This window comes from Notamacropus eugenii, chromosome X, assembly GCF_028372415.1.
Source record: "Notamacropus eugenii isolate mMacEug1 chromosome X, mMacEug1.pri_v2, whole genome shotgun sequence".
Taxonomy (NCBI): domain Eukaryota; kingdom Metazoa; phylum Chordata; class Mammalia; order Diprotodontia; family Macropodidae; genus Notamacropus; species Notamacropus eugenii.
The window spans coordinates 100,215,674-100,231,630 of record NC_092879.1 but is presented as its reverse complement, the minus strand read 5'-3'; the positions used below and the strand labels follow the sequence as shown (position 1 = coordinate 100,231,630).

Below are 15,957 nucleotides of genomic sequence, written 5' to 3'. Positions count from 1 at the left end.
TGCAACCAGAATTTGGGATTGGGATTCTTCTGAGATTTCGGGTTTACCGAGACTCATTTGAAGCTGTATATAGCCTTAGTGGGAGATTGGTGTTAAAGAGACTTTTGTGTATGGGAGCCAAGTGAGAGGGTTAAAAGCACTGTCACGTATATAGTGCTTGATGGAGCTTTCTGCAGCTCTTTAAATCAATCTCATTGGATCCAGCACCTGGCCAACCACAGTCCTGAGAGGTAGGTGTTATACTCATTTGATAGATAAAATAAAGGCCCAGAAAGATTTAGAGCTTTGGCCATGATCATAGACCGAGCTCCTAAGAAATAGAGAGTTAGAGCTGGGAAGGTTAGACTTTGCCAGGCTTAACAGTCCCTCTCGACTCAGAGCAACTTTCTCTACTCCTTCCTCACTCAGTTGTTGTGAAAGGGCCCCTAGCTGCCCAAGGCTCAGATTCTTGACTCTTCACAGGACAAAGATCATGTCACATGGTAGAATTTCACAGGGGTAAGCATACCACACACCTAGGGGAGAGGAAAGGGCAATGGGGGGGGGGGGGGGGGGGAATTGATGGAAGAGAAGAGCAGAAAAGAGCCAAGACTCTTTCTTGTGCCCTGAAGGATATCCTTCTAACTCGATTACAGGGTGACTGGAAAAGGGCAGTGGAGAATGTAAACTTTGCCAATCCCTTTGATTCTCTCTTCATTCTAAATACTGAAAGGAGCCAGGCTGGGGGGCGGAGGGGAGCAGGCCACACAGCACCTCATTCCCTTTTCATCACATTATCAGGTGGTCCTCACCTTGCAAATCTCAAGCTTCACATGGTTTTCACTTAACTAGAACCACTGAAGCCCTCCAAAGTTTGTGTCCTAAATCTGGGATCTTAATTTCCATGTTCAAGTATTTTCAGGTACTGACTCCAAGGCCTCCAAGGAGCTGGGTGATTCCTTTGGTCGAGTGATTGCAAACAGAGCTCCCAAACTGCAGAATTTGTAGGCACTGAGTTGGTATCATTGGAAAGGACCAAGAGAAGGGAAAAGTGTAGACAAAAGTGTGTTAGATGCTGTATGTCAGGTACTGTGCTAAGGGCTTTACAGATGTTATTTCACTGGATGCTTCCAGCAACCCTGTGAAGTAGTGGCTATTATTATGTCCACTTTACAGGTGAGGGAACTCGTAAACAGATGTTAACTAACTGGCCCGGGGTCACACTGGTAACCAAAGGTGAGTATGAATTTGAACTCCTGATTCCTGATTTTCCTGATTCCAGGCCCAGCACTCTACCCACTGTGTCATCAGCTGCTACCCATATGATACCCAGGCCATGGGTGGTCTGGCTATTCCCTAGCATAAACTGGCCTGGTGATGGGGAAGGAGGGATGTGGGAAGACCTCAGCATTACACGTGAAGCTATTGATGATGAAGTAGTTGGGGGCACAACTTGAGCTGAAAAAATGGAAGCAACTAAAAGAAATACAAGTCAATTCATGGCATTAGATCTGGCTAAAACCTTCTTCCCAACCTCTCAGCTCCAGGCTGAGAGCCTCCTCTCCTCCCATATGGCTCAAGAGCAGGAGAATCTTCAGCTGTGCTCCGATGTCACCCTTGAGCCAGCAGTCAGAACAGCCTTGGAGCAGCCCAGAGTGAGGAGGGTAGGCCAGAGACCCAAGTCACAAAAGAGCTGTCATCTCCTGCCTCCCCTTCAAAGAAAAGGCCCCAAGGCCCCAGCCCTCTGTGCTTGTCTGGAAGGCATTTCTTCCTCCATCTATTTGCCTCAGCCTTAAGCCATCTAGAACCCCCACACCAAGTTGCCCACATCTAAGCACAGCTGATTCCCTCCCTGGTTGGGGAGAACACAGTTCCAGGAACCAGGCAGCCTGAGAGGTAAGAAAAAAGGGAGTGGAAGAACCCAGAGAAGAGGATACACAGTTCCTGATTTTATTTTCCTCTGTTTAATTCAAAAAGCTCACAAAGTAGACTTCAGTAAAAAAGGTCAGACGAGAAACAGCAAAAGGTCAGTCCTTCAATCATAATAAATACAGTTCTGTTTAAGAACCTCCCCCTTACCCTTCCAGGCCTCATGACCCACCTGGCCCAACAGAGTCCAAATCCCCTACGTGTCGAGAAGACAAGTTGAGCAAGAACACAAAGACAGAGGCGATCTCCAGTGTTGTACCAACAGCATCGCTAGGCTGTCCGAGTCAGACAGAAGGGCCAACAGGGTGGCTGACTTCAGAAGTTTTGGCAGTCTTTGCAGGCTGGGGCATTGGCTCACTCTGACCCTCTAGGCTGTTCCGGATCCCATAGGTGAAGTAGATGGCAAACCCTGAGGGGAGGAAGAAAAGTGGCTGTGAGGTGGGAGAACAGAACCCAAGAGGCCTAAGAGGAACATGAAAAAAAAGTTGGAGGTCAGGTCCCTCCGTCCAAGGACAGATACTTACCAACCATCATCCAGATCCCAAATCGGGCCCAGGTGCCAGCCTTCATCTGCATCATGAGATAAACATTCACAAAAATGCTCAGCAGTGGGAGGACAGGCAGTGCAGGCACCTGAAGGAAGGGCACAATAAGAGGAACTCTCATGACTATGGAGGGTGCCAGGGAGAAAAACAAGATTCACTAAAATGATAAACACAAGATGGTAAAGCGGTGCTAGCATTGGCACACCATGGCTTCTCCTCGGTGCTTCTTCCCCTCAGAAGTCTCTTACCTTGAAGTGGAGATGAGTCGGGTTCTGGGGCTGCCTCCAGATGATGACAGTGGCCACAATGCCTAGCAACAGGAACAGGGCACTCACAGTAATCCAGGTGGGCTTCCCGGCCCTCAGCTGCTCTGACCAGTAGCCCAGCACCAAGCACAGGCCGGTTATCACCACAGCTGCAGGGTGAGAGAGGGAGAAGAAATCAGATCAAAGCAGACTGCATGCCAGGCCCAAATCAACCCATCTCTGGGGCCCTAGATACCCCATCCTGCTCTGCCCTGGTCCCCACTCCACTGCTCACCAAGAATCGATACAGCTACATAAACAATATGGCCAGAGAGCTGGGTGGGTGTAGAGTGGGATGGGCAGAGTAGGCTCAACAGGGTCAGGAGCTGATTCTCAGGCTCTCGCTCTTCCTTAACCTCCTGTGCCCACAGTTCCACAGGCTGATCCACCTTTGGCTGTGTTAGTTCATCAGGCTGGTACCTGGAGGCAGGAGGGAATCTGGTAACTAGCACCAGCACCTAGTTACTTTTCTCTCCTCCCCCTCCCCCCAGTATTTGGGGTTTCCTCTGTCACACACACACACCCCTTCTCCCCCAACCCCCACCGAGTAAAACCTTGGCTTGGGGCTGTAACAGCATGGGGAACAACGCCAGGTTTCCTCCTGGTGGGTCAGGATGAGAGAACAAGAATGCCAAATGGGGTGGGGGGCCCACCTGAGGATGAGAACACAAACGGCCACCAGGGAGTAGGCAAGCAGCGTCCCAATCGACATGAGGTCCACAAGATCAGCGAGCTCAAAAACAAACGCCATCAGGGCTAGGAGGGGGGAAGAGGAGAAAGCATTGGCCCACCTCCACAGCCGGGGAGGGTGGGAGGAGGCACCAGCATCTACAAGGTCTGAGAAGCAGGCTCACAAAGGGGAGGGAAGGCTAGGAGAGGCATGGATGGGAGGGAAGGGGAGGCAGGCAAGAAGGGATACACACCTGCAGTGATGCCCGAGACAATTGTGGCCACAAGAGGGGTGTGTGTCCGGGGATGGACTCGAGCAAAGGACCGAAACAGAAGGCCGTCCTCTGCCATAGCATAGATCACTCGAGGCATGGGGAACATGGAGCCCAGGAGGCTGGGGAGGGGGGGGGAAGGACAGAATCATAAGTACCTAGCATGGGCAAAGAACTGGACTGCCCCTCCCAAGCCTCTCTGTGGCAGCTCAGCACAGCTCTATCTGACTGTAAGTCATCCCTGACAGACAAGGTACACATTCAGCACTGACCTGGTGGAGAGTGCACAGAGGGAGCCTATGGCCACAAGGTATCGGGCAGGGGCCCATCCCACGTAATGAAAGGCCTCAGGCAAGGGGCTCTCAGGTTGCAGCAGGTAGTATGGCATCATGAGAGTGAGCGCAGCAGAGACACCAAAATACGCCACGAAGCAGACCAACAGGGAGACCACAATGCCCACAGGGATGGAGCGCTGGGGGTTCCGTGCCTCCTCCCCTGGGGATCATAGCTTCCAGAGTCAGGCAGAAGTTGCCCTTCCTCTAACCCCGCCAGAAGCCTAACTGAGAACTGTTAAGTGCCTGCCACCTCCACCCACTCCCTCTAACCTCAGTACATGCCCTTCCCAGTCCCCAGATGGCAGAGAATCACATGTTACCAGTAGTGGCAATGCAGTCAAAACCAACAAATGCATAGAAACAGGTGGCTGCCCCACGGAGGATACCGTCTACACCGAATGGCACAAAGCCCCCAGAGCCCAAACTTCCAATGCTGAAATGGAAAAAGGGTGAAGGGCTAAGTGAGCCAGGCAGAGAGAGAGAGAGGCTCCCTCTAGCACTGCCAGCTCAGCCTCGTCTGCTGGGTGCAGGAGGACTGTAGTCCTGGAGGTCAACCCAAAGTCTCTCCCTCTCATCTATTCACCATTATCAGGGTTCTATAAGCTTGTGCCAAACAGTGACTGAGGAAACCCCAGCAGCAGTAGCAGTAGCGACAACAGGCTAACATTTATGTGATTAAAAAGCAAAGAGGTTCGTATCCATTATCTCACATGGGCTTCCCAACAACTCTGAGGCTCAGAGGGGTTAAGGAAAAACAGGCTGTGTAGCAGCCACAGGGGATCTGAAGCCAGCAGGCTTCTCCAAGGCCAAGACTCTTCCCGCTAGACTGTGCTGCCCCCCCTCAAGATGCCCACCTTAGCCCCAGGTCTCTACCCACTTCACCTGTCATTGCTTTTACGTCCAGAGCTCGCTTCTTCATAGTCTTTCTGTGTGAGCTGCCAGTTGTGGGTGTCACCCTTGATGAAACCAGCAATAATGATAAAGCCCAGAACCAGCAGATTCACACCTGTGAACAACTTCGTCACCAATGCTGACTCACTGGCCCCCAGTGCCAGAAGCCCTGTGAGAGGGTGGGGGAAAATGGAATACTGAAGACCCAGAGTAACAGCAAATCAGCCCCCTGTCCCCTCTAACAGTTCCCTTACACGCCCACCTCTCTATCTCATGTACCCCCTCCCTCACCAGTGAGCACCAGCACTAGGCCAAGAGCAAAGAAGTCTGGGTACTCCGCCAAGATCCGGGGCACATGCAGAGAGACGGTACCCCGGAGGGCCAATGAAATATGGTTCCCAATCAGATTGTCAAAGGCAGAGCTCCAGGCCCTAGCCACACTGGCAGTACCTGAGGGGGAAAAGGCACATGAGGGACTGAGGCAGAAGCAGGACGTTGGTATGAGTCCCTTAATGCTTCCTCCCCCTAGCTCCCTCTTCCACTTGTGGGGCACAAAGCTATGTCTCATTCCAAACATCTACTGCCAGCTCCAGTCTGGGTATAGGCGGCCATGAACGGGGATGAAGGCCACACAGCTTTCCAATCCCCCTATGTCCTCTGGACCGTGGCACCATGCATGCCTCAGGGCCCCTGCCCCTCCCCCCCCACTGCCCACCCTCATCTCCAGAATCTCTACCAACTCACCAATAACATAGGACAGGATGAGGTTCCAGCCAGTGGTGAAGGCCCAGAGCTCCCCCACAGTGACATAACTATAAAGATAAGCTGAGCCAGTCCGGGGGACTCGGGCTCCAAACTCAGCATAGCAGAGCCCAGCCAGCACAGAGGCCATGGCAGCCACAAGAAAACAGATTACAATGGCTGGGCCAGCTTTGTCCTTAGCTACTTCACCTGCCAGCACATAGACACCTGCACCCAGCGTGCTGCCCACCCCGAGGGCCACCAGATCCAGGGTGCTCAGGCATCGGGCAAAGCGGCTCTCTCCCAAGCCTGGCTCCAGGACCCTTCTCCGAACCAGTTTCTGCCCAAAGCTCCTCAGGGCCTGGCGAAGCATCTTACCCTCCAGGTCACAAGGGTCTGCTGAAAGATTAAGATAGAGAGAGGGACGCCTATTTGAAGGCCTAGAAATGAGAGGTTGCCATTTGCCCTTCACAAAGGAACTAGTTTGCAGAGGTTAGATCAGTGGGGGCAACAGAGAAACACCCGAGTGGAAGACAGTCCCAGCCCCCTCCAGGGAAGGAAAGATACCAGGACCTGCCTGGGCCAGGAGTCTGTGCCCTGGAGCAGGTTGGAGAAGCCAGGAGCAGAACTGGCTTAACACTACCTGCCCCAGGCTGGATCCACAGCAGCAGGTCAAAGACCTGAAAATCTCCCCTCCCTCCTCCTCTCCTAGACATAAAAACTTGACTGTTCTCTGGCTGGAGACTCCAGGGGGAAGAGGACTCTTTCTCCCTAATTTGGGGAGTCAGAGAGTCAGTGGCGCCTTAGGACGGTGATCTCTCAGTACTCCAAGTCTCCAGAGTCTCTACCCCCTTCCCCTCAATTCTCACCTTCAGCTTTGGAGATTGGATCTGCAGAGACTACACCCTAGCCTCCCAGGGGCTTCTCTGTCCACCTGGAGGGCAAGATGATAAGCTCCCAGCCCCTCCCCACACCCACTGGGGTTTAATGGGCGTGGCCTCAAACTGAGTAGAAGGGGAAGGAAAGGTGGCAAAGCCAAGAAGGGAACGAAAACAGCCTCCCCCCCTCCCCATCTCGGGAGGGGCCAGGAGCTGTCAGACGTCGAGGTGGGGATTTGGTCCATTTCTAGACCCCCCCCCCCTCCCCCAGCCACGAGCCTCTGCATCAGTCTACATTGAGAGAGCAGGGAGTGGGGGAGGAAATGGGGCTTGGGCATTTAAGCCTCAAAACCAAGGGGGACGCCAGAGCTGCCCAACGCAGGGGCGAGCAAAGGGAATAGGGGCTATAGCCAGCCAGCAACAGGTCCTGGCCCGGCAGATGCCACAACATAGCATGTCGGGGCTGCGAGGGAAACCTGGGCGGGCAGGGCAGGGCATTCCCCCCACACACACACACATCCCACCGACCAGCCCCTGCCAGCACACTTACCAAAGAGCCTCGGGGGAAACGGGCTTTTGCTGGGAAGGGAAGGGATGAAGCTGGCTCACTCACTCGATCGCTGGGTAGGGTTGGGTTGGATTGAGTTGGGTTGGCTTGGCTTCAGGTGCCCTCTGCCCCTGTCGCCAACTCCTCCGCTACCACAGTCTCCTGACTGCTGCTGCTTGCTGCCTCGGACCAGCTGCTCGGGGTCAGAGCCCGCCAAGTACCCCTTTATATAGGGCCGGGGGGCGGGGCCGGCCACGTCATGGGATTCTCCCCCCCTCCCCACCCCAGTCCAGCCCGGCCCAATCCCAGCCCCCAGGCTAGCCAAACCAGCTACGTTCCTGTGGAGGAGACCGGAGGGGGCTGGGGCCGGGGCCGGAGCCGGAGCCGGAGCCGGAGCCGGAGGCTGCTGCCCACTCTTCAAGGCCAGCCTGCTGGCTGGGCAGGCGGGGGCCGGGCTGGGCCGGGCTTGGGGGGCGGGGGGCGAGCTGGCGGCGGCACACAATCTTCCGCCGTTTCGTCACTGTCTAGTTCGCGGAGCTGAGGAGGCTCCCGATGGTTCTGGGACTCGGCGGGCTGCCCACCCCCTCACCCCCAGCCCCATAGGGCAGGCCAGGCCTGACCAGTCCCTCCCCTGGACAGAAACGCAGCCTCGAATGAAAGAGACACTCCCCACAACACCGCTCCCCCCTCCCCCCGCCGCCGCCACAACGTGGCTGCATCACATCTCAGGGGGTCCCTAGCCCCCAATCCTTTCCAGCGCACAGGTAACAAAGTGCAGTGCTAGGGACATGCAGAACTTGGACTCATCCGCCCACAGTTCGAATCCCACGACCGCCAGCTGGCCACTTATCTGTATGTGCCTTTGGGCAAGTCACTCATTCTTTCTGGGCCTCAATTAAATAAGGGGTGGGGACTAGACCTGATGCCTTCGGGTCTTGACCTCTCCCCTCCCCTGTCACTGACCTTTAGCCCCCAGTCCTCTCCCCGACAAGCCTTCTGTGGTGCACCTTCAGACCTGGGAGTAGCTTGTCCTCCTCCATGGGAGAAGGGTCTAAGTAGGACTAGTTATTGAAGGAGACTTTCAGAGACTCCTTGGAGATGACTTTCTCCCAGAGAAAAATCTCCAAGTATCCCCTCAGAGTAACTTTGTCCAGTCCTGCAGCCGCTTCAAAGCAGGGACAGTAATGAGAGGGCAAAGGGTAACCTTTCCCAAACAGGGGCAGCTCTCCCAAGACTGGGAAGAAGGCAGGCAGAAGAAAGATCCGGTTTCAAATCCCTCCTCCATCTCAGGGTGGCTCGGGAGGGTGCGCAGGGCTCAGTATCCCGGCTCCATGGTCCCTCCTTCCCTGCCTTCCAGTTCTGAATCTAGGAGCTGGTGTCCCCACCCAGTGAGTCGGGGAGTGCCGGTAGGTTTCTCTCCACTTACAGAAGAGGAAACGGGTTTTCGGGGTTCAGGGGTCACAGCCAGTCCCATCCCCCAGGGTCTCACAGCAAACAGTGGGTACAGCTAGTTGGCGTTTACTTGCTCTTTAATAATCTGAGCACAAACGGCATTTATTCCTCAGCAGAATGGAAACCCCTTGAGGCCAAGAACTGTTTCATTTTGTACCCTCGGATCTCTCACCAGCACCTAACACAACACGAAAGGCGCCTTCCGCATTGTTTTTATTACAGATCTGGGATGCCACAGGTGTGGGGGAATTCCACCTGAGAAACTCTCTTCACCAAAACAGATCTGTGGGGTTGTAAAGCTGCCTGGGAGCAAGAAGTGCAACGCCTCCGGTCCCCCTACTCAAAGGGGCGAGTCAGAAGCCTTTCTGATTCCTAGGCTGGCCTCACTGGGCCATATTTTCTCTCACTGCAGAGTGGTCAATCATGTTCTCCACTTGACTTTGAGGCCAGCTTGGAACCAGGTTACTGGATTCCAAGTCTAGGCTTCTCCCCACTGGCCCTGCAATCCCCCTCAGCTCACCTTCCCCAAGGTTCTTCTTATTGGAACCCCTTTGATGGCCCCGATCCTACTAAATAGCCATCTCGGATGGTTCTTTCCATTTCCCAAGGTCCTAGCCTACCTATGTATTGGATCCTATCTGTAACAGCCCCCTACTTGGTTTGTCCTGTCCCACCCATTCTACCCAAGGCCAGAATGTTCCCCCGGGGACAGATTCCACTTTAATTTCTAGTCTCAGCATTCTAGGCTCCCTGCCAACTGCCCTTCCCCCTCCCTCTGATCATCCCCACCCCCACCCCCACCCCCCCAATGCCTCCTGGACCACACAGTGAAAGCATACCCAATACTGACTGTTGGGCTCCTTCCTCAACTTGGGACTTCTCCCTGCCCATGATCTCCTTTTATCTTGTCCCATTTTCTCCTCCTCATGTCGGTTCGTTTCAGTTCAATTCAACAGACATGTCTTAATTATCTGTTCTGTGCAAGGCCCTTTCTAGGCACAGGAGACTGAAAGCTGAAGTAGGACCCAGTCCCAGCTGTCTGCTTTCTAAAAGGGAGTTAAGACTGGTACACAACCGGACACGAAGAAGAAAGCAATCAATTCAGTTTCAAAAACAGCTAAGTACCTATTGTGTCCAGAGCCCAGTGCTAGGCCTGCCAGAAGCTCAAATGTGTCAGGAAGGTAAGAGCTTATCATCTAGCAGGGAGATAAGACATACACAGCTAACAATAACATTTAATTATCCATGAGAAATACATTAATGAACAATGGATTGCGATCAAAGAGCTATTCAAGGTCTACGGAAGAAGGCTGTTCAGGGAAAGCTTCACATAGGCGGTAGCATTTGAGGAAGGTTTTACATAATGTGTAGGGATAGAGCAGGTAAAGAGGGAAGGGATGAGACACTCTAGGCATAGGGCACAGCATAAAGAAAAGACTTGGAAGGAAGGAAGAATACTGCCATAAGACATGCTTTCTCATGGTTTTAGAGGCAGCTGGTGGCTCAGTGGGTAGAGCACCAAGTTTGGAGTTAGGAAAACCTGAAATACTTCCTAGCTATGTGACTCTGAGTAAGTCACTTAATCTCTGCCTCATTTTCCCCAATTGTAACATGGAGGTAACCATAGCACCCACCTTGAAGGGTTGCTGTGAGCACCGGATGAGATAATATTTGTTAAAAGTACTTAGCCCCATGCTTGGCACTTAGTAGGTAATGTGTGAATGCTAGCTATTATTATCATTTTCCAAGTCATAGAGGGATGATGACATGCATCAGCAGTCGGAAAGATCTATCAACTCCTACAACCTGTTCACTTTTTTCTCCTTCCACCTTAGGAAGAAATCCCCAAGCAGCCCAGTTTTGTCCCCTCCCTGGGGTTTCTTCTTTTTCCCTTAGTCCTTTCTGGGCAATCAGCCTCTCTCTCCCACGTTCCCTTTGCAGTCAGCAACACCCTCAGGAAGGATGGGTTTTGGACCTGGAGAATTCAAGGAGCTAGTAGAACCGTCAGTCAGCTGGAGAGCTCCTTCAGGCAGCAGGAGCTGTAGGAATGGAGCTCGGGACAGCTGACTAGGCTGGAGGTGATGATTTGTGAATAATTTGCATTACTATGGAAATGACTGAGATTATCAATGGAAAGAATGCAGAGAAAGGAAGTGTGTGGACAAAGGCTTGGGAAATATCCATCTTAATGCGTCAGGAAGAGGATGTGAAAGAGATGGAGAAGGTGCAGTGAGAGCAGGAGAAGGAAGAATCCAAACTGAGAACTCTCGTGGAAACCCAAAAAGGATTCAGTATGCAGTGGGAGGGGGTGATCCAGACTACTTAAAGCAGCAGAGATATAAAAGAGGATTAGGGCTGAAGACCATTGATGGAATTCAGAGATTCAAGGTTTCCACACACAGACACACTCTTCTTAGAGTCGTTTTTTAGTAGAGTAATGGGGGAGGAGGGGGCTGAAAATCTATGTCCAGTTGTGCGACACTGATGACACCTCTTTTTTTTTTTGTCAGTCAGGGGAGAGAGAGAGGGGTGAGACAGTGGCTGGATGGGGCAGAAAGACAAAATGAAGTCTTTCTTTTTTTTTTAGAATTGGGGAGACCCGTGCATGACTGTAGACAGATAGGAAGGAGCCAGTACCGAAGAAGAGATTTAAAAACTACATAAAAGAGAAGGTCTAACTGCTGAAGCAAAGTCCTGGAGGAGGCAGAAGGTAATGAAATCCAGGGCTCAAGCACAAGGATTCATTTTAATGAAGTGTTGGGATATCACATCCTCGAAACAAGAGGGAAGGAGGAATGAATGGGGAATGATATGATCTGAGAAAGAAATGAGAGGACAGGAGGAAGTTTCTGTCAGACTTTTCTCAGTGAAGGCTAAGTCATCCTCGATAAGTAAGGGCCAGGGTAAAGCATGGAGTTGGTGGCTGAAGAAAAGGGTAGAACAATTCTGGGGAATGAGATAGGATATTGCTAAGTATGGAGCAGGAGGATTGTCAGACAGCAGTGAGGGTCCACCTGAGATCAGACACCATAAATTTGTAGTGGGTGAAATAAATTGCACTTCATGACGTTTTCGTGGGACACCCAGCAGCCCTGGAGCAGGAGCAGAGAAAACAGATAACGGGGGTTACTCAGGGAGGAGGATTTTCAGGTCATGAACTATTAAAGTAGTAGGCAGAGGGGTCAAGCCTGAGTGTAAGGGCAAATGAAGGCAGAGCATGAGTGAGAAAGTAGGAAAGGTAGGAGTCAATCAACTAGCACTTATTAAGTACCTACTATGTGCCTACCAGGCACTTCGATAAGCACAGTCTGTAGATCCCTTTCTTCGGGGAGCTCACAGTCAAACAAGACTACATGCAAACAAGCAAGTGTGTACAAACGAGATACAGACAGGATACATTGGGGGTTGTCTCAGAAAGAAGGTCTTAAACAAGAAGGGGCACTAGGAGAGGCTCCTGCTACAATGTAGGATTTTAGTTAAGACTTGAAGGAATCCAGAGAAGCCAGGAGGTGAAGATGAGAAGGGAAATGGATGAGTCCAGGCACAGGGGACAGCCAGAGAAAACTCTGGAAAAAATAGGAGATTCTGGTCAAAGTACAATGGAAAAGTTCCAGATCACGGTCGAGATAGTGAGGCCGAAACCCTAGCAATCCCTTGCCCCTCTAACCTCCTACCATTCCTGGGCTATGAATCTTCTTTCCTAGGTAACTTCTATCATCTGATTTTTCTGCTCCTATTCCAGGATCAGAGTCCCAGATGGTAAGACATCTGGAGAACGTTAGGAAACCCAGTTGATTTTATCCTGTGAAATCCTCTGGCTTGGGGCTGAAGTGGGGTAGAGAGATTGTTCCGCTTGAGGAATCCTGTTACTAGGCTGTTAGAGGGCTCATTAAAATGAATAATGAAGTCCCTGGGGATAATGGCAGGGGAGGATCAGGAGGGGTAGACTGTAGGCTGGTCTCTGAGACAGTCATCTGGGAGAAAGACCTGGAAGTTGGAAGATGGCAGAAATGAGAATGAGGAGATTAGTATGAATGGGTTACAAAGATCTCAAAATAAGAGAGATCATTAAGAAATGATGAGTTGACCTTATTATAGCCTTTAATATTCCCAAAGCATTTTGTGTACATGATTTCATTTGAGGAATAGTGGTAGAAGAACACCCAGGAAGAGGCAATAGGAAGCAGAGAACATGCCTACCCTCCTGCTGGCCCTGGGAGTCGGAGTGGGAGCAGTTACTTCCAGGGAAGAGCATTAGAAGAGATGTGATTTCTGTTAAAGGGAGGACATTGGAAAAGTGTTGGTTGAAAATTAGAGGAGGAAAAGGAATCTGAACATGGAAAGTGTTCCAGAGGGCTTGGGAAGAATTGGAGGAGAGTCATGGAAGTGGGTTTGGGGTGCTCCAGGAGGAAGTAGCGTGGACACGTTGCCCTCAATTAAGGTCAGGAAATGGGCACATGTGAAGATGAACTGCGGTGGCTGGGACGGCAGGGAAAGGGAATTTACAGTCTTGATCTGCCGCAGGGATTACAATTTAATTTGGAACACGAGTTTGGAACCTGTTGCTCTGGATTCTGCCCAACAAGAAGCAGACATCTGATGAAGTAGACCTGTGGGAATCCTGGGGCATCTTAGAATTTGTGACAGAGAAGGAGAGTGGGAGAATGGCTGAAACTAAAGATCAATTAAAAGACAGTAACAGAACACCTAGCTGCCCTCAATGAGTTCAAGGGCTAAGGTCCAGTTGAACTTCTTCATCATCATCATAGTTAGCATTTATAGAGTGCCTACTATGTGCCAGGCACTGTGCTAAGTGCTTTACAATTTGTATTTAATTCTCACTTCAACCTTGGGAGGTAGGTGCTATTATTATCCCCATTTTACAGGATGGGGAAATTAAGACAGAGGTAAAGTCACTTGACTTCACTCAGCTAACGAGTCTCAGAGGCAGAATTTGAACTCAAGTCTTCCCGACTCCAAGTGCAGCGCTGCATACACAGCACCACCTCACCACCTCTAATATTCGGAAGGAACTGGCCAATGTGATTGCTGAGGCACTGGCAGTGATCGCTGAAAGGACATGAAGGTGCCAAAAAAGCATTGTCTCAATTTTCAAAAAAGTGAGAGTTATGGGGCTACAAAAATGTGCATGCCCTTTGACCCAGCAATACCAGTTCTAGGGCTGTATCCCAAAGAGATTATCAAAATGGGAAAGGGTCCCACATGTACAAAAACATTTATAGCAGCTCTTTTTGTGGTGGCCAAGAACTGGAAATCAAGGGGATGCCATTAATTGGGAAAAGGCTGAACAAGTTGTGGTTTATGAATGTAATAGAATACTATTGCACTAAGCGAAATGACAAACAGGTGGACTTCAGAAAAACCTGGAAAGACTTACATGAACGGATGCTGAGCAGAAACAGGAGAACATTATACACGGTAACAACCACAGTGTGCAAGAATTGTTTCTGACTAAGCCCTTCACAGCAATGCAAGGACCTAAAACATTCACAAAGATCTCTTGAGGCAACATGCCATCCACATCCAGAGGAAGAACTATGGAATCGGAACACAGAATGAAGCAGACCATCTTCTCTTGTGTTATGTTTTGTTTGGATTTGTTTTGTTTTTTTTTCCCATGGTTTCTCTCACTCTTTTTAATTCTTCTATGCAACACGACTAATGTAAAAATGTGTTTAATAAAAATGAATATGCAGAACCCATATAAGATTGCATGCCATCTCAGGGAGGGGGAGAAAATTTAAGACTTATGGAAGTGATTGTTGAAAACTGAAAACAAATTAATGAAATTTTTTAAAAGGGAAAGTTATGGAGTCTATAAACTATGAACCAAGGAAATGGACTGCAATTCTTGGCAAAAGCGAATCAGTAATGGCCAAGAGCCAGCATAGCTTCATCATTAGTGAATCAGACCAGACTAACCTCATTTACTATTTGATTTACTATTTACTATTTAATGAAGTCATTGGACTGGTAGACCAGGAGAACGCAATAAACCTAGATCTTAGCAAAGCACATCCCAGGCTCTCATACTAGTTGTTCTAAGCCTATGAAACCTGGATAGCCTAGCAACGCCATGCCAGGAAACTGAATTGCTTCCATTTGAATTATATTAGAAAGATTCTGAAAATCACTTGGCAAAATAAGGTACCAGACACTGACATCCTTTCTTGTACTGAACTGCCAAGCATTCAAACTATGCTTCAGAGAGCGCAGCTCTGATGGGCTGGCCGCATGGTTCATAAGTAAAACATATGATTGTCTAAAACACTATTTTACAGAGAACTCACACAGGCCAGGTTCACATGGTGGTCAAAAGGAGTGATACAGGGACACTCTCAATATCTTTCCGAAGAATTTCGGAATTGATTGTGTGGCATGGGAGACACTGGCACATCAAAGAAGATGCTAAGCTCTATGAGCAAAGCAGAATTGCAGTAGCTCAAATGGAACAAGATGCACAAATTTAGAGAATTCACCCCAAATATTCACATGTCATATTCTACCTGTGGTAGAGCCTTCTGGGCTTGTATTGACCTGATCAGTCACAGTCAGATACACTGTAGCTTGACTCTAATGTAGTGATGTCATTTTGGTCCTCTTCGAAAATGAAGAACCAACTAGTAAACAAGATGGAAAGACATAGTCTAGAGATACAGACCAATCGCACAGGATAAGGCAATGAGGCACAGAGAAATGGTTAGAGAACTGCCACACTGGGTCAGACCCGTGGTCAATCGACCCATTAACAAATGTTTATTAACTACCTAAGTGCCAAACCTATTAAGTGCCGGTCAGTAGAAAGCTAGGATTCTACTGAACTGGGATGCCAAGGGACATGTTGCTAAGGGCATGATTTTCCCTGACCAGGTCAACCTCGAAAGGTTGAAGAAGGAAACCGAACATTCTTGTTTTCCCTTTATAACTCATTATGGAGCTGCCATCCATGAATGTGTTTCTTTTCTGAAGCCCTTTATCATTTCTGACTGTACCACCATTATTAATTCATTTATCTACTGGATACCTATCATTTGGGAAAGTCTGCCTGTTCTCTTAAAACTCCTCCAAGGATAGCCTTAATGTGTGTTTAAGAAAGTAAGCATGTTTGCCAGGATTCATATTCACATTGAATTTATTCTGTTACCTCATTTTGGTAATAATAATGTCTAGGATATTTTCCAAGAATTTGGTATCCCACCCTCTTACAGATATTTTGTGAAGTAATCCCTCAATGTCCTCAAAACCATGTCTTCTCCAACATGGATTTCCTCGGTATACAGCTGGTCTAATCCAGCTGCTTTCCTCATACTTATTTTCCTCAATGCCATTTCTACCTCCTCATAAATCAGAGACTGGGTTTAGAGCTCAGATGCAGTGGCTCCCTTGTCACTGA

The 15,957-nt window shown here is 49.8% G+C and overlaps 1 protein-coding gene across 4 annotated transcripts; it reads right to left on the bottom strand.

Annotated features, from left to right (window-relative positions):
* Window positions 1-1,913: 1,913 nt before the first annotated feature.
* Window positions 1,914-7,290, bottom strand: SLC7A3 (solute carrier family 7 member 3). 4 transcript variants are annotated; one of them, XM_072627196.1, is made up of 12 exons: window positions 7,095-7,290; window positions 5,670-6,065; window positions 5,217-5,375; window positions 4,917-5,094; window positions 4,355-4,467; window positions 3,972-4,194; window positions 3,682-3,821; window positions 3,412-3,514; window positions 2,994-3,178; window positions 2,702-2,868; window positions 2,433-2,541; window positions 1,914-2,317 (listed from the first exon to the last, which is right to left on the bottom strand). In XM_072627196.1, exons 2-12 carry the CDS (start codon window positions 6,037-6,039, stop codon window positions 2,193-2,195), a joined length of 1,872 nt encoding a protein of 623 aa, XP_072483297.1. In that variant the 5' UTR covers window positions 6,040-6,065; window positions 7,095-7,290; the 3' UTR covers window positions 1,914-2,192. The 4 variants fall into 4 exon arrangements, with proteins under 4 accessions (XP_072483297.1, XP_072483298.1, XP_072483300.1 ...); XM_072627197.1 differs by having other exon boundaries at window positions 5,670-6,062; window positions 7,095-7,179; XM_072627199.1 differs by lacking the exon at window positions 7,095-7,290 and adding an exon at window positions 6,536-6,602.
* Between the last annotated feature and the right edge of the window lie 8,667 nt (window positions 7,291-15,957).

What these genes read in the sequence shown, in the direction of transcription:
- SLC7A3 (XM_072627196.1), bottom strand. Translation starts at nt 6,039, where the DNA reads ATGCTTCGCCAGGCCCTGAGGAGCTTTGGGCAGAAACTGGTTCGGAGA. An exon ending in CCTAGTGCTGGTGCTCACTG is followed by an intron (nt 5,095 to 5,216) that starts GTGAGGGAGGGG and finishes ACCCTCTCACAG; the next exon opens with GGCTTCTGGCACTGGGGGCC. An exon ending in GTTTGTGTTCTCATCCTCAG is followed by an intron (nt 3,179 to 3,411) that starts GTGGGCCCCCCA and finishes TCCTGCCTCCAG; the next exon opens with GTACCAGCCTGATGAACTAA.